Genomic DNA, 21,449 nt, shown 5'->3' on the forward strand with positions numbered 1-21,449 from the left:
CCAAGATACATTGAGTGGTCAAGAATTCTTTCAAAAGTTTGCTTCTATGGACAGCATAATACCTGTACTGTGAATGAGTCAATTTTGGTATGACCTCTTCCTTTTTCTTTCATTATACAAGCATCCAGTAGGGTTTTTTTTTTTAACATTTATCTTAAAGGGTGGGCTGTAGAGCTAACTCAGTTTACCTAGATAAAATCATGCCATTAGCAGCTTTGTTTAGAAATTTAAATGCACATCTCATCATTAAAACATAAATGTATCAGTTTTTCTTTTTCTGTTTTTATCAAGTAGAAATGTTGTCAAAATAAAAGCACGATACCATATGTAACTGCTGGGGCCTGTTCTCACCACACATGCCCCTCTCAAGCCAATTTTCTTAAATTAGTGGAGTTGAAAGACTACACTCATTTCCCTACCATGCTGGGCAAGTGCTGCTTTAAGAAAGGCAGCAGTAAGCATGGAGACTGTTTACCATATTTGTCCAAATGACTCTGATTTTCTTTTACTGTAGGGGCCTTAAAAACTTGTTCTTTTTCCATTTCTTTTGGCTATTAGCTTGTTTGTTAAAAAATGAGTGTATCATTTGGGTACATAAAACTTTTAAAAAATATTTAATTAATAATTATAATGTAATTTAACAAATTTGTAGTAAGTGGAAGGATCTCAAAATTTGTTTTTAATTAGCAAATAATTGATAGAGTTTAGTTTTACACATTGTAACGACAAGGAAAATATTTGGGTTGTAGCTTTTCCTTGGGTATCTTTTTTTTTTTTCTTCTGATCATACTTTTCATAATATTTTTAAAAGCTTACATACTCATAGCAGGGAATTTATGTACTACTTGATTTTTTTTATGTGTATAGTGAATTTAAAAATTAAGTAAATATAAGGAGAGGTCAATAAGTATGATTCTTTTTTTTTTAAGATTACTCATATGATCATTTAAAACTTAAGCGTAAATATATTTTAGGAATCGTGTCTACCTCATCGTTGTACCTCCTCTATTTAATTTAGTAGATAATCCATAAATTTAACTATGTTTTATTGTCCTCCACAAGAGAATACACCAAATATTCTTTAAAAAATGGGACTTAGGGGGCGCCTGGGTGGCTCAGTCGGTTAGGCGTCCGACTTCAGCTCAGGTCATGATCTCACGGTCTGTGGGTTCAAGCCCCACGTCGGGCTCTGTGCTGGCAGCTCAGAGCCTGGAGCCTGCTTCGGATTCTGTGTCTCCCTCTCTCTGTGCCCCTCCCCTGCTCATGCTCTGTCTCTCTTTGTCTCAAAAATAAATAAAAACATTAAAAAAAAAAAAAAGGGACTTAGCCCTGCTTTTTTTCTGCCTTATATTGAAAGTATCATGGGAAATATCAGATTATAAATCATATGTCAGTGGGGTTTTTTTTTGTTACAAATCTCTGTATCACAATTTCATTTTAAACTCTCTGGAAAAATGTAGTTTTTCTATAATTTAAAAGTAAATAAATAACATATCATCTAGAGACACTGTGCTTAGTTTTCCTTTAATAGATTTTGTTCTGGGGAAAATTTTTAAAAAAGTTATTCACTTTTAAAAGTCAGTATGTTTCTGTAGATGACACATCCCTCACATTCTGTGCAAGTATTTCTGCAGAACCAGTGAGGACTATTGGAGTAGATTTGTAGCTCACAAAAAGAGGATTTAAATTGTCAATAATATATCTTGAGACCCCTATAATTTCTCCCTTTTAGAGGATTCAGTGAGTACACTTTGCATTATTATTTACTGTTTTGGTATACTCAGTGTGTTTCCATACACCTCTCAATGGCTTTACAATGTATCTCAGTATAACAATTACATTATGACAGAGGAGTCATTAATTTTTACATAAATGCACTAGAGTATGTGTATGAAAAATCACTTTTGTTTTGCTGTAGCACTTATCTTTTTATTTTGATGCACATAAACCTCATACATAACCTTTCCACTCTCTGATCTAGCACAAATGGTCATTTACAATTCTTTCTAAATATTCAGTGGATTTATATCTTGGCAAGCATTTTTCATGGGTATTATGCCTTTGGCATTTTATGCTACATTGTGATGTTTCTTTTGCTTCTTGTTTTGTAGGACACTTTATAGAATCAAAGAATAAGAAAACATCATACAGGCAAACAGTGTTCTAAAAACCTACAGAGACACAATCTTAGTTGATATATAAAACAGTAAATATTACTATGAAATGGACAATTCTGCATTTGTGTTTGATACTTATATTGGTTGCAGTTGACTTCCACATGTGTGCACAGTAGTCTACAATAATCCCACAGGCTCAGATATGGATTAAGAGAAAGGCCATAGGCCTCAAGGCTCATAACAGATATTTTTTCTTTTCTTTTTCCACCCCCCCCCCCCCCCAATCATCCACATGCCAGCACATGGAAGGAACTTTGTTCTTTTTTCTCATTTGAAGAGGTATATTTTTAAACAGCCTTTTGGTAGCTTCTGGAAGCTTTGGGAAAGGTGAATGTCACATAGAAGATGGATTCTCAAGGAGTTTTCTCAGTGCTATCTCACTTTCTGCAGCTCCTGTCTGAGCCAGGATGGCAGAGGCTGCCCCAGTCTGTGCAGTAGCTTTGAGAGTTCCACGTTGTGATCTCTGTAGTAGCTTGATAGAAATGCTCTGCTCTGGTGGGACATAAAAGTACATTTCACTTTGTTGATTAAAGCATACTTCATATATTTTGATGATGTTTAAATCTGCATCAAGGATACCATACCCGGATTGAAATTTATATTAAGAATGTGGGCTATTTATTTAGCACAACATAAACACAGTGACTCTCTTCCTCAAAATAGACACTCTACATACATACACTTTTTTTTTTAACGTTTATTCAGTTTTAAGAGAGAGAGAGCGTGCCCCATACATCCACTGTTTTTACGAGGGAAAGAGCTTTTGTATTAAGCATGTGATTTCTTTGTGCAGAATTAAATGTTAACTCAATCGTGTTGCTTGAAAAATAGCTGTAACAATTGATTGGGTTTAATATTATGCTCTATTAAAATCATCCTAGCTTTGGAGAATGTTAGTTTGGTACATCCATAATATAAAATACTCCTTTGTCATCATTAATTTGCATTTAGATTTGGAAGGTACACAATCCTGGTTTTTTTTTTTTTAATGTTTATTTATCATGAGAGAGAGAGAAAGAGCAAGAGTGGGGGAGGGACAGAGAGAGAGAGGGAAAGAATCCCAAGCAGGCTACGTGTTGTTAGCACAGAGCCTGTCACAGGGCTTGAACTCATGAACCATGAGATCATGACCTGAGCCAAAATCAAGAGTTGGTCACCTAACCAACTGAGCCACCCAGGCACTCCCATAATACTGTCTTAAAAGATGTTTTAAGGCATATAAAGCTTAAAAGTAAGCTTAAAAATGCAGTAGGTACGAGAACCTGGGTAGCTCAGTCAGTTAAGTGACCAACTCTTAATTTCAGCTCAGGTTATGATCTCAACATCATGGGTCATGAGATCAAACCCCATGTCAGGCTCTGTGCTAGGGAGGAGAGGCTTCTTAAGATCTCTCTCTCCCTCAGTCCTTCTTCCTCTGCCCCTCTCCTGTTCTCTCTCTGTCTGTCAAAAAAAAAAAAATAATAAATAAATAAATAAATAAATAAATAAATGCAGTAGGTAAACCAGGTAAACTTCTATATTTGAATGATTTCACCCAAGGAAGGAAAAGAATGCCTTGCAAACTATCCTGACTTAGTGGGGGACAGATTTTGCTTCAACAAAGAAAAAATATTTTAGTAATTGAAACTGCCAAAAATGAAAAGGGCTATGCTATATATGGCATTTCACGGGGTTCATAAATAGGTTGGATTACTGTTGTTAGGAATGTTTTTTTAATTTTAATTTTTTTTAATGTTTAGTTTTGAGGGAGAGAGAGACAGAGCATGAGTGGGGGGAGGGGCAGAGAGAGAGACACAGAATCCAAAGCAGGCTCCAAGCTCAGAGCTGTCAGCACAGAACCTGATGATGGGCTCAAACCCACAGACTGTGAGATCATGACCTGAGCTGAAGTCAGACTGAGCCACCCAGGCGCCCCTGTTGTTAGGAATGTTGTAAAAGGGAGGATTTCTGCAGCTGTATCTGTACCTCCTGGCTTTGTACTATTCTGGGATTTTTGGTTGAGCTGAACCTTTAAAAAGTTTTTATTTAACTCCTTGTGCTATCTTTTAAAATGTCATATCTGGTACTCCATTTTAAATGTTATAGAAAAAAAGCCTCATTTTGTATTAGTAATTTCAAAGTAAGCGTAATTTTTATGGGAATCATGCTCATTGGAATTAAATAGAATATTTGTGCTATATTCTAACCATTACTGTGATCAAAGGAGAATCCAAACCACTGTGTGATTTAAGTGTCACTCTGTCTCATTTCTGCTCTTGTTTTTCCTCAGTCATTGGCTTTAAAACCACCAACAGGCAGGCCCAGCTGGCATATTCAGGCAAAAGAAAAAGGTAGAGCTAGAGGCTTTTGAGTGGCTCAGTTGGTTAAGCGTCTGACTCTTGGTCTTGGCTCAAGTCATGATCTCATGGTCCATGAGATCAAGCCCCTTGCACGGAGCCTGCACTGACAGTGTGGAGCGTGCTTGGGATTCTCTCTTTCCCTCTCTCTCTCTCTCCTTCTCTCTTTCTGCCCCTCCCCCACTCATGCTCTCTTTTTATCAAAATAAATAAATTAATGTAAAAGAAAAAAAAATGAAAAAGGTAAAGATAAATTATATTTCCCAGATATCTACCTCTGGGAACCTGATCATTCTGTGCCTCCTCTGCTGCCAGCCAGACCTGGAATCTAGGGATGAGCCCTAGGTCTTTGTGCAGAGTTTGAGTTTCTGAACTTCCCCATTATGTTCTCTCTTAATGGCCCACTTTGTGCTATTTCTCTTTATGAATGAAGTCCTGCTTGGAAAAACAGCAGCCTAGGGCTACCCAGTTCCTGCCAGCCTGCTCCCTAAAATTTCCACAGAGTAAGTGATTGTCCAACATCTTAACTAACTCTGGAACTGAATCTCCTAGGATCCATTTCTACTCTCCATCCCTTTGGAGTTTGGATTGAACGTCTGATAACCTGAGGATATCTCAACCTCACTTCAACTTATTGGCCTTTGGGGCATCATTTTTAACCCTGGCTGCCTCTGTCAGTGCTGCCTATGTAGATAACCCTAGTCCTGTGCCCTATTATGTGTGTATGTGTGTCCCCATAATCCTGTCACCTTAATCAAGTAACTCTTTCCTCTTGTTGCTCTGCTCCCTCATTGTGGCAAGATAAATGTTATGAGATTTGCAAAATACAATATGTTCTATTTTGGAGTCTAATATATTCAGGCCAAAAGTTACCAGAACAGAACTTTGTCGTACACAAGACTTATTGAACATACGTTGTTATCTGACAGTCATTCATAAGGGGGAATTTTTTAGATGGTAAAATCACAGATAAGAGATATGCTAATGTATCTCAATATAATCTGACTATTTCATGCAAACTCATGAGGAGATTATAATATATACTTATATAATATAAAACCGTAATAAAAAGGAATCATATAATACATTCAAGATCAGGTATTTTATTTGCCTATTATTAAAGAGTCTATTACATGCTTTTGATTTGGAGAGAGAATAGATTTTAGTGGTATTAATTTAGAATGTCAGTTTTTATTCTTTTTCTACACTGTATTTTCACAAACCAAGTACAAGTAGAAGGAGGCCAACAGCTTTCTTAATTTACCTGGATTAAATGTCTTCTATGATGTTTTGGTGACAGTTGGGTACTGACATTTTTCTGTAATAGGAAGAGAAGCAGTGTGGTGACGGTACTGCCTGCTCTCATCCGTTCTACACATTTGTGTTTCCGTGATCTCTGTGAAGCCTTCTTACTCTTCCCTTTCCTCTGGTCATTATTTGCATAAAATCAACCACTTCTACTCCTTCAAATAAACCCAGTATATACATGATACTGTGATATAAGAAATATATGTGTTGGGTTTCCATCTCTGGTTCCTGGCACAGAGCTCCTAAAACCCTTGCAATTTCCTGAGTAATAGGGCTGAGAGGAGTGTCTTTTGTTATTCATAATAAGCCCTTTTCAACCGTACCTAAGTTTATGCTAATGAGGTGACTTCAGAAGGGGGATGGTTCCTAGAGGAACCAAACACATGCTTAGAGGGTTGGAACTCAGCGCTCCCCTCTGACCTCCAAACAAGGAAAAGGGACTGTGGATCGAGTTAATTACTAATGGCCAGTGATTTAATCAATTGTGCCTCCATAAATGGAAGCTCCATAAAAACCTTCAATGAAGGACTTTTGAGAATGTCAGGATTGGTAAAGGCACCCATGTGCTGGGAGAGTGGCACACCCCAAACTCCACAGAGAGAAGCTCCTGTGTTTACGACCCTTCTGGACCTTGTTCTATGCACTTTTTCATCTGGCTACTCATTTATATCCTTTATAAGAATAGAAAGTAAAAGTGTTTTCCTGGGTTCTGTGAATGGTTATGGCAAATTATAAAACCTGAGGAAGGGGTCATGACAGCCTTTGATTTGTGGCCACTTTGGACACAAGTCAGTAACCTGGAAACCCATTACTTGCTATTGGAGCCTGAAGGGAGGGCAGTCTTATGGTAGTAGGCCGTTTACCTGTGGTGTCTACACTAATTTGGGGTAATTAGAATCACAATTGAGTTAAATTGTAGGGTACCTATTTGTATTGCATAAATTTGTATCATTGCTTGGTATGAAACTCTACACATTTGGTGTTAGAAGTGTCTGAGTTAAAAACAGTCCAGAATTTATTACACAGAAACCTTGTTGAGAGGTATAGAAGTATTGATATCCTAAAAGTTTGGCTTTTCTTATCTTTCTTTACCACAAAATCTAATATTATGTCTCAGTATGTCTGTGTATGATAGGAGTAAAATAAAATGCTACGAAAGATGTTCTACAGTGTCTTTTAAGCATTTTAGTTTTAATAAATATAATAAATAGCTTTGACATAAATGAAAATGATATATTTTATATTAGATTCTTTAAATATCATAGAAATTGCCCTTTAGTTCCTATTAATGTGTAAGGATTTTTCTCATAGTACTCCAAAGGTAAATTTTAAAATCAACCAAAGAAAACCACCAAAGAAATATTATGCAGGCCACACTTACTACTATAGAGTAACTTAGTGGGAAAAAAGTAGAAATCTTTTGGTCCTACTTTCAATTTCCAGTTGATGTATTTCCTGTCTTGGTTTCAGTTAACATATTTAGTGCTAAAATTTTTGTGAATGTATCATACTTTTTGTCATGAGATGGTGCCTTCTTTATTCTACTTCAAAATAGAAACTTCTGTTGTTTTCCTTTATTCTTGCATGACAGGTAATATATCACTGGAAAAATCAAAAGAAGCAACCTGGATACATTGAAATACAAATATCACTTTTAGTTTTTAGAGGGGTTACATTTTTATTATAACTACTTTCATAAGAGAATACATATTACGTATTGTTTGCTTGTTTAGTTTGTATTTATAAGCTCTGTACTTACATCAGGATCCATTGGAGGGTATTTTCTTCCTTTGCTTTTTCCAAGGCATTTTGTTTTACCTTCTTCCAATAACTGACACCAGAAGCCTTTATGAGAATCAAACCTAAAAAAAATTCAAAATACAAAGCACAAAAAAGTATTTTGCAAGCAATTTCAAAGACATAATGACCAAAAACATGAATATATTTTTGGATCTTAATCTATAACCAGAGAAACTGGTATATTTTTTGACTAAGTCATTTTGCATAAAGTCTTTTGGCGTACTTCTAAATTCTGAGTCCATCTGTCATATTTGTGAGTTTGCCAGATTCCTAATAGAAAAATTGTCAGCAGAAGGTCTCCTATTAATAGAAATTAATAAGCCTACCTTATTCCTCTGGAAGGAAAAAGTTTTATAAATTTCAAGTCAGTTCTTTTCCTGTGTAGGGTTTAGAAATGACAAGTCAGGTTTCATCCATATTTATGGACTTACATAGTACTCGTACCATACAATTGCAGACTAATAGAAAAGAAAGGGTTTTGGTGTGCTATGGAGTGACTAAATTTAGCATTTTCTGGCTATAATCCATTTAATTTTCTTCCAGAGCACTTTCTTATTTTGGTATGAGCTCTGTATTAAAGTAACTGTACCTATAAATGTTGATTGCATGGCATAATTGTAATCAAAATAATAGTAGCATATTAAATTTATATTTTATTTATTATTTTTAATATATTTTTTGTTTTTATTTTAATTCCAATTAGTTAACATACTAAACTTATGTTTTAGTTCACCAAAATGTTTTTACTTTTTATTTTTTTTAAAGTTAATTTATTTTGAGAGAGAGAGAGCATGGGAGGGGCAGAGAGAGGGAGAGAGAGAGCTTCAACAAAATAAAGGTCAGAAATAGACCAACACATCTACAATGAGTTGATTTTAAAAAATAGGTTTCAAGTAAATTTGATGGGAAAGAACAGTGTTTTAAATGAATTAATCTGGAAAAATTAGATATCTATATGGGAAATATGAATATTGACACTTACTTACACTGTATAAAAAAATTAACTTGAAGTCAATCCTAGACCTAAACTTAAGAGGTAAAACTATAAAAATTCTCAAAGTAAACAGGAAAGACACATAGGGAAAACACAGGGTGGTTCAGTTGGTTAAGCATCCTAATTCAGCTCAGGTCATGATCTCACGGTTCATGAGTTCGAGCCCTGCATCAGGCCCTGTGCTGACAGCTCAGAGTCTGGAGCCTGCTTCAGGTTCTGTGTCTCCCTCTCTCTCTGCCCTTCCCTCACTCACGCTCTCTTAAAAATAAATAAACATTAAAAAAACAAAACACAGAAAATCTTTGTAACCTTTATTTAGGCAAAGATTTTTTTTTTTTAATGTTTTATTTATTCTTGAGAGAGAGAGAGACAGAGCATGAGTGTGGGAGGAGCAGAGCGAGAGAGGGACACAGAATCCGAAGCAGGCTCCAGGCTCTGAGCCGGCACCACAGAGCCTGATGTGGGGCTCAAACTCACAGACTGTGAGATCATGACCTGAGGTGAAGTCGGAAGCTCAACCGACTGAGCCACCCAGGCACCCCTTTAGGCAAATATTTCTTAAGGTGAATGCTAAAATAAGAATAATGATAATTTTGGACACATCAAAACTAAAAACTTTTTTTTCTAAAACACTTAAGAAAATTAAAAGAGAAACCATGGATTGGACAAAGGTATTTGTAAAACATAGGACTGGACTACATATGTAAAACATAATAAAGGACTTGTATCAGAATATATAATTCAACTCAACAAAAAATGATAATACCAATAAAAATTGGGTAAAAGATTGGAACAGATACTTCATCAAAAAAAAAACATATGTGAATGACCAATAAACAAATGGAATTATTGCTTAACATAATTAGTCATTAAGGAAATTCAATTAAAATCACAAATGAAATACCACTACATGCTCACTAGACTAATATGAAGTGTTGGCAAAGATGTGGAACCTCTAGAATTGCTATACCTTTTTGGTAGAAATTAAAATATTATAGCTACTTTGGAAAGCTTGTTATATATCTTAGTATATAATTACTATATGACCCACCAACCCCATTTTAAGGTGTTTACCCATGAGAAATGAAAATATGTGTCCATACAAAGATCTGTACACAAATGTCTGTTGTAGCCACAAATGGAAACAACCCTATGCCTATCAATTAGTGAAAAGATGAACAAATTGTGTTATATCCATAAAGTGGAATAATAATGACTAAAAAAAGAGCTAATTACTGATAGATGTAACAACAGGGAGGAATCTCAAAAGCACTATGCTAAATGAAAGTAGGTCATTGGTTGCTAGTGGACCAGGAGTGAGGCGAAAAGGATTGACTGCAAAGAAGCATGAGGAAACTTTTTGGATTAATGGAAGTGTTCTATATGTTGACTGCGGTCGTGTATACAATATACGCATAAGTCAAAATTCATCAATCTGTACATTAAAATAGGTAGATTTTATTAAATATGAATTTTACATCAATAAAGCTGATTTCAAATTATACTGTGATTGTGTATGTGTGTGTATGGGTGTGATTTGGAAGGTACTCTTTATGTAGCTAATCTAGAGTTTTTATAACATAGCCCTGTGAAAAGATTGCAAACCTAGATTTCTGCCTCTGTACTGGTTTGGATATTAGAGACACTAAAGGATGATTCACATCCCACTTATGCAAAGCCTATTTCTCATCATTACTGACACAATTGTGTGAGATCAGGACACAACATGGTATGTCTTCATGTTATTTATATTCTTGTTTGAATCAGTAAGACAACTGAATAAAGTAGTCCCATATTCAGAGGCACAAGAAAAAAAAAGCATTAATAAAGACTATTACTTAAATAATCTGTACATGAAATCTGGAAAGTTCTTTTATTGATTCATTCATTTGAAAACTGGGAAGTTCTACTTTTTTAATATTTCTACTTTATTTTTTTGAAAAAGAATGTGAGCAGGGGAAGGGCAGAAAGAGAGGGAGACAGAATCTGAAGCAGCCTCCAGGCTCTGAGCTGTCAGCACAGAGCCCAAAGTGGGGCTCAAATTCACAGACCATGAGATCATGACCTGAGCCAAAGTCGGATGCCTAACCGACTGAGCCACTCAGGCACTTGGAAAGCTGGGAAATTCTAATACAACAAAATTTCTGGAAATCTGTTATTGATATAGTATTTTTCATAAACATTTTGTCCTTAACAATTTCTACAATTGAATTCTGACTCATTTTAAGTATTTAAGTGATCAAAATTCAGAATCCAGACCATTATTTTTTTTTTTTAATAATATACCTAACTCTAGATACATGTCTGGAACATACATATGCCTTATGACAGAACATTGTTTTTAAAAGACACACTGAACTTCACACATAATATAATTAAGAATCAAAATAAAAATAGGTTTTTCTTCTATCTCTGCTAATTGGTTACATCTTATGCAGCAGGCTGTCATGCTTGGCTTTATTGAGAAAAAAAAAAAACTGTGTGTGTGTGTGTGTGTGTGTGTGTGTGTGTGTGTGTGTGTGTGACAGACACATAGCCCAGGCATCTGTATGCATATGTTCATAGGCAATGGCATATGTGTACTGGAGTGGAAAAGAAAGGAAGAGAAAGGCAGAAGGGAGATCATGTTTATTTTCCAGGTGACTTGAGCTACAGGTGAAGGGATTGATGTTGACGTTATGAGTTTGAAGACATCAACAATGCAATTTCATAGCTCACATGAAGAAGCTTGATAGAAAATGGAGAAAGATCTCCCTACATCTGTTTAGAATATCAACAGTAACCCCTTGAGATTAATCCTGTTACTGCAAGCACTGATATCTGATGGAACAGCAAGAAGCATCCTTTTTTAAAGTGTAGGCACTAGACGTGGCTAGGACCCTTCTTTAAAGGATTTCAGGAGGTAAATAAGTTTTATGTGTTGTTTACCGCTATGGTTACCCGTTCCTGGAGGCAGAGATACTTTGTTAGTCATTGTATCCCAGAGTCTTGCACATAGTAGTCATTCAATAAAACTTTGTTGAATTAGAGTAAAACAAGAATGGATTGGCTCTTAAATATCTATAAAATATCACCGTGATGTCTAGAAATAACTGGAAGAGACATGTAGGTAGGGACAATCAAAGTTCTCCAATGATTCAGCCTCCAACTGGCAACATTCCTATATTAATGATAATGTGGCCTTAATTTTACCCTTGGACAGGTGAATCCTAGGGGATATTCAAATTATACTTAGAAGGAAGGTTCAAGCATGTTTAAAATGCCTTTAAATTGAAGTAACATTTCCATGGGAGAATAGTGAACTGAAAACAATGCAGGTAAATCTCAAAACCAAAACACCATCATGTAGGTGTTATGGGACAAACAGAAGTTATTTTTTGTTAGTTTTTTTATCTTAATCAATTTCCTCTCTACACACATGCTTTTATGATTTAATGAACGATTTTGCTGACGCCCATTTTAATTTTAACAGTTTTCGAGGTTTTATTTACTTATCATAACACCTATCTTAAGTGTTCAATTAAGTGATTTGTAGCAAGTTTATATAGCTGTATAACTATCACCACAGTCTAGTGTTAGAACATTTCTATAATTCCCCCAAAACCCTTAGAGCCCACCAGGGACAATCCCTGCTGTCACCTCCAGCCCCAGGCTAGCACTGATCTGCTTTCAGTCTCTAATATGTCTTTTCTGGGCATCTTCCTCCACCCCATTTTTTTTTTTTCCTGGTGTGGATATGCCAAATTCTGTTAATCCATTTACTGGTTGGTGGCTATTTGGATTGGTTCCATTTTTTGGCTATTATTAATAATGCTTCTGTGAACAAGTCTTTGTTGGATGTAGGTTTTCATTTCTCTTGGGGTAGACTCTTAAGAGTAGAATTGGATTATTTGTAAGCTTCTGTTTAACTTTTAAGGAACTGCAAAACTGCGCTTCCAAAGTTGCCATATTATTATACACTATTATCAGCAGTATATGAGGGTTCTAGTTTCTCTACATTCTTGCTAACATTTGGTATTGCCTTTTGGATTATAACCATTCTAGTGGTATTTCGGTGTGATTTTAACTTAATCATATCACTGTGATTGTACATTTATTATGCAGAGTGATTGTGCATCTGAAGATGGATTCTTTTATAATACAGCCTGAGACAACTTCAAAAGCTCATTTTAAGGTTTCAGTCTTTTAAAGAAAGTAATTCCTGTTGGTGTACTATCCATTAATAAAAATTCATAATATTGTTTTTCTCTAGTTGTAGCTTCTTGTGCCAACTCGAAGAGCTTAATAGATTGGAAGTGCAGGCTCCAGTGGACTGGCTGAGTTTCAGTCCTGACTCCTCAATTTATATGCTGAGTGACTTTTGGCTTAGCTTTCTGTGCCCGTTTTTTTTTTTTTTTTTTTTTTTTTTTTTAGCTGAAAAATGGAGCTAATAGTACCTCTCACACCTAGTGTTGGTATGAAGCAATATATGTAAACATATAAATGTAGAACATATACATGCATATTGATTTTGAAAAGTTATGAACACTCTGAAAAACAAATTCATCATAGGAAATTGGAGCAGACTATCTTCTCTTTCACTACTTACCACTGCTAGATGCTCTTTCATGGGTAGTCTGGGGAACCAACACATTTTGGCTATCATGGCTACTTTAAAAAAAATTTTTTTTAAACATTTATTTATTTTTTGAGAGACAGAGACAAAGCACGAGTGGGGGAGGGGCAGAGAGAGGGGGAGTCACAGAATCTGAAGCAGACTCCAGGCTCCCAGCCATCTGCACAGAGCCCAACATGGGGCTCAAACTAACTGCAAGATCATGACCCCGGCGCCCCTATTGTGGCTACTATTTTTTTTTTTTTTTTTGCTATAAAAAAAGTTTTTATGGGGCACATTTTTACAAAGAGTCATCTAAAATGGGATGGGAAAGACCTCCTGGTGAATATAAATTTGGTTGCCAGGGAAATGGTATTAGAAACAACTGAAGTCCTTCTTGGGGTCCCTGGGTGGCTCAGTCCATTAAGTGTCTGACTCTTGATTCGGCTCAGGTCATTATCTTACAGTTCATAAGCTCACGCCCCACATTGGAATTCTCTCTCTCTCTCTCTCTCTCTCTCTCTCTGCCCTTTCCCTGCTCATGCTCTGTCTCTCAAAATAAATAAATAAACATTGAAAAAAAAAGAAACAATTGAAGTGCTTCTTGAATTTTGAGGCAGCTTCAATTCTTTATGACTTAGTCAAGCCCCATCCACAGAACCAAACCCTGGCCTTCAAATTCTTATTGTCCATTTATTAAAGTTTTTACAGTAAATTAATATTAAAAATTCATATAACTCAATCTGGTCTCATTTGTGTTTACAGACAGGTTAACTGAGAAATAAAGATGTCAGGTTCAGGTATTTAACTAGTCTTTCTTTCTTTCTTTCTTTCTTTCTTTCTTTCTTTCTTTCTTGTAAATATTTATTTATTTTTAAGAGACAGAGAGACAGTGTGTGAGCAGGCAAGAGGCCGAGAGAGAGAGGGAGATACAGAATCCGAAGCAGTCTCCAGCTCTGAGCTGTCAGCACAGAGCCCGATGTGGGGCTCGAACCCACCAGCTGTGAGATCAAGACCTGAGCCGAAATCAGACGCCTCACCTACTGAGCCACCCAGGCTCCCCTTAACTAGTATTTCTAAGGGTGAAACCTCTTGTCATGAGCCTTGATGGCTAGGTAGAACTATTAGAGCATATATTCATGGAAAAATAAAAAAAATTATACTTTTCATTTTACTTTATACAAAGTAGCAAAATTCCATGCTACACATTATTTTTACTGCTTTCTCTCAAATGATCAGTTGGCTCTAAAACACTATGTAACACACTACATGAAAGCTAAAATGACGTCAGTATATCAATCCAATTTACAATTTAGGCATAAGGTTTTGTTGAACTAGAATTGTAGAATGCTGATTACCATAACTGAATGAGAAGTTCCTATTTATATTGTTTAAAACTTAAACTGCTTATTTAAATCACATCCATTCTGACCAAGAAAATCAGATTTTTTTTCATATTCAGTACGTCATTTAAAATTCATGATGACAGTACTATGTCATTTTAAGGCATCATAGACTATCCAATGAGTCTATGAAATTTGGAACTCTTGAGTACTTTCGTTAGCAATTGTGGAAAGGAATAAATAACACTCTTGACAATGGAAGCTGATTGACATTTTTCTTGAAAATAATTTTGAAATAGGGACTTTTTTATATTGAAGATAATCAGTTTATAGAGTGCCTAAATTGGAGTACTCTTTCATGCCAAGCCTGTTCAGTAAAGTCTTTGTGTAGACCTGGTTTAATTCATTTATTCTACTATGTGCAAAAAACTGGATTTATGTGATTAGTTGAGAATTCATATCTGCTTGCAGTTCAGTACATTCTTAGAGGATTTTAATTATTTTTTTAAGTACCAAAGATCTAGTCTTCACTATCACTAGCAGAAAAAAATATGAAGCAATAAATGACATTCCTGAGAACATACATTTTGTTTGACCCCCAGTGATCCTCAATATGTCCAAAGCACCACAGAAAAAAACCTATCAGTACAGTTATTTTACCAAGAGTAATTAAGTTATCGGGGCAGGATTCAGAACAACTGCAAAAGGCTTGGTGAAGGATGATTCAGACTAAGACAACGACATGAAATTCCAAATATTCTACAACAGGTACACTGCTGATTTTTATAAGATGTGTAAGGCCAACTGATGATTGACAAGAAAATATAGAAAGAAACTGAATGGCTATACATTATCTCCATCAGCAGGGTAAGAGCTTGGAAAGCCCTGCAAGATGAGAAGCCATGGTTTTAGAGACTACACATATCTTATCTTGCTACTTCACCCACTGAGCTCCATAGGAGGCTAGAGAATCACATAACGGGCAATTTTAGCCAGGTACATCCCAGGTGCAAAGCGATCCACAGTTCTTTGTATGTAGTATGTTGCTCTGATATTACTTCTCTTAGGTTTACACTCCCTTTTCTAGGCAGTAGAGGGGAATAAAAAGCTTGCTGCTGAGCTGGATGCAAAGGGGACAAATACACAGCATGCAGGTCAAGGACCATTCCATAAAAAAAGAAATTATGTCTTTATAGAATACTTCACTTCTTTTTTTCTGAAATACAATGCTTTGCTATATGCTGTATAAAAAAGACCCAAAGATAAGCCAACTTGAAATAGAAAACTGTTTAGAAAATAAAAGCTTTCTTTTCTAAGAGATACTTAAAAAGATATAAAGCAGAAAGTGGACTTGAATTTCTAACTGCAAACTAAAATCACTCAGCTTTCTTTAAGGTCAAGCCGGAAGTTAAATACCTAAGGCTAGTAGAGTCTGTGTTAGTACTTGAACTAAAGCTCCACAAAGCTCTAATAGTACTCATAGTATAAAAACACATAGGTCAGAAGGTTAATAGTAATAAGAAAAGAAAATGGCTCTTGGGAAGGAAGCTCAAAAGTCAAGTTCCTTTGTCCTCTAAAGCAAAATGTCCTTTTTACATACGTCTCTACATATGATTTCTGCAAGACATAAGCAGTATTTGATGTTTTTCTGCCAATCTTTATTGTAAGGGATGCTGAAAGGTAAAGGAATCCTGGCACTCACAATGTCTAACCTGCTGTAAGATAAAGTATACAATGAAAAGAGAAAATCAGTTGATCTATAGATGTGAGTTTTATACTGAGAAATACAATGGAAGAATTCCGTAACAGTCTTTTTTAGTTTCTTTAAGGCTCAGTCTATGAGTCTAAAAATTAAAAAAAAGGTATTACAGTGTAGGTCAGGTCCATGGCGCATTCAATTCTATCTTCCAGTTGCTCTAAGCACGTGAAATAGGAACAAACACAACCCTCATGAATATTATTGCTGACTATTATAATGAACAAAGAAAGATGGAGGTCTTATTTCAAATGCTAAGTGGAGTCCAGAGTTAGGTAAGAGAGCTACCTAGGGGGCAAAATTTCAGGAGGCACTCGCTGTCAGGTATTTGCGGGGTCCTGAGAACGAGTGCCTTCTTACAGTACTAATGCCTCTCTTGCCTTATGCTTGTCCTGGCCCAGATGGTGTTAGTTACCTAAGGAAATCAGAAAAGAGCAGCAAAAGAAAACCAAACCAGAGCTGTAATTGCTGTGGCCTTCGAAGGAGAGGTGACAGGGTCAGATACACAGTGGGTAAAGACATAAAAGCAAAACATGGAAGTATGTGTAAGAGTAATAACAGCATATCTCTTTCTGCCTATTCAGTCACCTACTGGGTGATTTCTTGCTGCATGACATTATTTTTGAAAATTGCACAAAAGACAGGGCTCATAAACCATCCAGTTAATCACCTCTTCATGCTTGCAAGAGTTCCCACTATTGTCTGTTAAACAGGTTTAGCACTTACTGACTTTTTTTAAGTAGCCACTTTTGTGGGTTAATTCTTGGTTTTAAGATTTACAATTATTTTGCTTCTTTGCTTTCCTTCTAGGGGAAATCTTTCATAGTTAGAAATCAACAGAGGATTTAGAACATTTCTTTGCCACACTGCTGAAAAGTTCATTCCCAAGTAGTTAATGTCAAACTAATCAGAAAATAATCAGTTACATAAGGAGAAGCCAACATAATAGTTGCATCACCAAACTGCAACTTTTAAAAAACCAGTTCTCTAATGAAACTTCAATAAGTTAATTAGAATATAAACTTACGTTAAAGCTTCTGAGTAATTATAATGAGGAGAGACTCCTAGAAATTTCTGTACTTCATCCATCACTGTAGCAGGATCCATCCTTAGCTGTTGCCCATCAATAATTAGCAACTAAATTACCAGAGAAATTAAAAAAAAAAAAAGACAATGCACACTGAAGATAGATGTGTAACTGTATAATTAAAAATTTGTGCACTCTGAATTTAGTCAATGAGAGACATTCTACTGAGGGCATTTGCATACATTGTTGTTAGACTTAACCAGACCAATCTCATTAATGACTTAGAATAAGAAATAAATCATACTGATTAAGTGTACTTAGGTTTTGTAATCTGAGAAGTCCCCAAAATACTATGAAAACAAAAAAGCCATTTGAGGGGACCAAATGAGCTTAAGAAATGTGATTACACATCACAAATGGACACCAAGTTTAAAATAGGCAAAACTGGTGTGCCTGGTTGGCTCAGTCAGTTGAGCATATGACTGTTGATTTTGGGGTTGTGAGTTCAAGCCCCATGTTGGGTATAGAGATTACTTAAAAAAAATCTTAAGAAAACCCCACCAACAACAGGCAAAACAATGACATCATTCAAGATTGGAAGGAGCACTGTAGAAAAGAAGAAAAGTTGTAATAAGACCAGGTGTAATGACACAGAGGACATGTCATTCTCCATGAGTCCATTCAAAGGAGTAGCACTGTAAAGTTTTAAGAAATACTTAGATAATCCATTTGGAGAAAAAGACAAGACTCCCAGAGAACCTGAATGTGGACAGAAGTTCTTCAACTGACTGAGGGGAAGAGTTTGCTTGTTACTCTAATGAGGGAGGGGTGTGGCCCAGAAGATAGAATGACAGGTGACCATAATGGAGGACCACAAAGAGTGCAGTGCAACTTCTGCTCATACCTCTTCTCCAATATTTCTATTCAGTCTAGACTGGCATTGTTCCCTAGAATGTTCTGTGACTATGGGCATTGTTCTATAGCTGTGGTGTCTAAAAGGTAGCTATGGAGCATTTAAAATGTGGCTAATATCATTGAGAAACTAAATTTTTAATTTTATATACTTTTAGTAGAAATTTAAATAGCCAGATGTGGCAGCAGCTATCACACTGGACAGCACAGTCCTAGATACACAAGCATACACTACGTCTGATGTGACTGGACTGCTTTAAGCCATCTAATGGAGGGGCTGAGTTTGCAATCTAGGTTGATGTCTAGCAAAAAAGAGAAGCAAAGAAGGCAAGAAAAACACAAAGCTCATGAAAAATTCAGCAAGGTGGTTCAAAGGGAAATAATGACACTTAATTAAAAAAAACATTATTTGCCTTGTTTGGTTAAGATGTTCTCAAGCTTTATTCACAGAATAAGAATCAGGGATATGAAGCTTTTGAAGCTCTTGACAATCAGGAAGGGTATGCACTGGAAAATACAGCAGGGAGAATTATCCTGAAATACTTTTAGAAAGAAAATTAAACAGTGTGTCTACCTCTGCCTAACTATTATTCCTTGCCACAGTCTTATTATTTACAACTAAAGAGTAAAAGACAGTAATGTTTTAATGAGTAAAAATTTCCTCTATCCTGGAGGCAAAGTCATCAACTTAATGAGATTGTAACATGATGGAAATTCTTATTGCTCAATACCTGAAAGGGAGGGAAATAAACAAGCCATCTCTCGATGTGGCTGGCATACCACCCTGGGATCAAACATCTCTTCTGCAAGGCTCTAAGCTCGGAGGGTGCACGGGGACCAGCTGAGATCACTTCGTAAAAGCTGAACTTCAGAGCTGCAGGGTCTTCATGCGATCGCTGATGCTATGATGAAAAGGTGGATAATTAAACTAACTTGAACTATAGGCATGAATAATTAAAAACCAATCTCTGCGACAAGTCTCGAAGCTAAAGGAAGGAGTGACTCACTGCTGGAGAGTTATTTGTTTTGCAATTAATAAGGGATGAAAATGTTTGCTTGGAGCATCAGGATTTAAACTTATGACACCGATGAGGGAATATTTTTGAGAACTTATTTGGCAGAGGCTGAATTCTTATTGATAGGCTTCCTTAACTAACTTTACTGAGTTGTTTCCTTAGTGTATATATTTATTCTGAATGTAAACTTTTGAAAGTTGCATTAATGCCCCCCTTTCAGCCCATAAGCAAACCATTTGTTATGTCCATTGAGTATCCATAATACACAAGCACTCTACTGGTTCTGCCACAGTTTTGCTCCATCTAGAATGCAGTTTTAGATTAGAAAAGCCCTACTGGCTATTTTAAATGGAAAAACTACCTAAAACTCTGACATGTACATTATCTGAAATGCACAGCTTTTATCATATACTACCTAGCATCTAAAAGCCAAGATTATTTTACCTAATGGTAACCTTCCTTTGTGATGAATCAGAATCATTTATTGTACAGAAATGCAGAAAGCAGCAATCCAAATAGGAAAGTGTTTCATAATGGCTCAGGCTGAGGCCCATGGGTTTGAAGAAATCACCTTTTCCCTAAATTGACCAATAAATATTCAGGCTTAGTGGTACGTTTGTGGATGTTTACCACATCTAGTTGAATAGCAAATTGGCTGCAATTGAGATTCAAATTACTACACTACAAACACTACTAGACTTTGTTAAGGCCTGCATTTTGCCAGTACAGAGTGATTTATTTATAATATTTGGGACATTTTGTTAGCTTACAGCCTTGAAACCTCCTTTTATGGTAAATTCTCAATTTCTCAGGGGCTAAGTGGTTGCCAAGTTCCAATTTTCTTTTCTCTTTGAGTCAATTAAGGCTTATTTCTCTTTTCTCCAGATACCTGGTAGAAAAGGTAAAAGGCACAAAATCTAATCAGTCAATTTACAATTTGCTGTATACTATGATTTAAAAGATGGCTGTAGGAGTCTGGCGTCAATGCTTAGTGTGGAGTTGTGGATTTCGGCTTTCCAGGCTGTCTCACTTCCTATTATGCAGATTATTATCAATCTGCCTATCTAAGATTCCATCTGCTTTATTATGACCTTTCCCCTACTCTGTCTCAGCCACAAAACCTTTCCTGACAATCTGTTCTTCCTTTTTGAATATAGAAAAACTACTTTTGTTAAATAACAAAAGGACCCAGTGCTGAGAAACTTTATTCTCTAATATTATAGATTGTCATGAATTATCTGTTTGAAATCCTATCAGTGGAAATGGAATGTACCACTCTTACCTGCAAGATCAGAGCTATGTGCATTCACTTTAGTACAGAGAAGCAGACTTAGTTCCAACCCAGGTGCAGGGTTTCAGACAAGGAGTTTTTGGTTTCGTTGTTTTGTTTTGGTTATTACCTTTGTCATTATGTGGTATCCTTCTTTGTCTTTTGTTACAGTCTTTGTTTTAAAGTCTATTTTGTCTGATATAAGAAGCATTGCTACCCTAGCTTTCTTTTTGCTTCTTTTGGCATGGTAAATGTTTTTCCATCTCTTCACTTTCAATCTGTATGTGTCTTTAGGTCTGAAGTGAGTTTCTTGCAGGCAGCATATAGATAGGTCTTGCTTTTTTATCCATTCAGTCACCCAGTGTCTTTTGATTGGAGCGTTTAGTCCATTTACATTTATAGTAATTATTGATAGGTATGTACTTATTGCCATTTTGTTACTTGTTTTATAATTGTTTTTATAGGTCTTATCTGTTCCTTTCTTCTCTTGTCCTCTTCCTTTGTGGTTTGATGGCTTTCTTTCTTATTATGCTTGGATTCCTTTCTCTTTATCATTTTGGGTATCTACTATACGTTTCTGATTTGTGATTACCATTAGGTTCATATATAACATCTTATGCATATAGCAGTTTATATTAAGTTGGTGGTTGCTTGAGTTTGGACCCATCTTAAAAACACTAAATTTTTACTTCCCCCATCTTATGTATATGATGTCACACTTTTACATCCTTTTATCTTGTGAATCCCTTAACTGATTTTTGTGGATATAATTGATTTAGTCCTTTTGTGCTTTAACCTGTATACTGGTTTTATAAGTGATTAATCTACTATTTTTATTTTACATTTGCATTTACCTGTGAATTTTTTCCTTTCATAAATTTCTTATTCTTGATTATAGCCTTTTCTTTCCACTCAA

At 35.8% G+C, this 21,449-nt stretch overlaps 1 protein-coding gene across 1 annotated transcript in view; it reads right to left on the reverse strand.

Moving 5' to 3' along the window:
* Window positions 1-2,390: 2,390 nt before the first annotated feature.
* Window positions 2,391-21,449, reverse strand: part of LOC121030571 (bifunctional heparan sulfate N-deacetylase/N-sulfotransferase 3-like) — a 182,416-nt gene continuing 163,357 nt past the window's right edge. The window contains 5 exon segments of the mRNA XM_040475111.1: window positions 2,391-2,603; window positions 2,606-2,669; window positions 7,581-7,683; window positions 17,336-17,445; window positions 18,979-19,149. Coding sequence (XP_040331045.1) covers window positions 2,512-2,603; window positions 2,606-2,669; window positions 7,581-7,683; window positions 17,336-17,445; window positions 18,979-19,149 — 540 coding nt within the window. The 3' untranslated portion in view covers window positions 2,391-2,511.

This window comes from Herpailurus yagouaroundi, unplaced genomic scaffold, assembly GCF_014898765.1.
Source record: "Herpailurus yagouaroundi ecotype Mexico unplaced genomic scaffold, PumYag 28, whole genome shotgun sequence".
In the NCBI taxonomy this organism is placed as follows: Eukaryota; Metazoa; Chordata; class Mammalia; order Carnivora; family Felidae; genus Herpailurus; species Herpailurus yagouaroundi.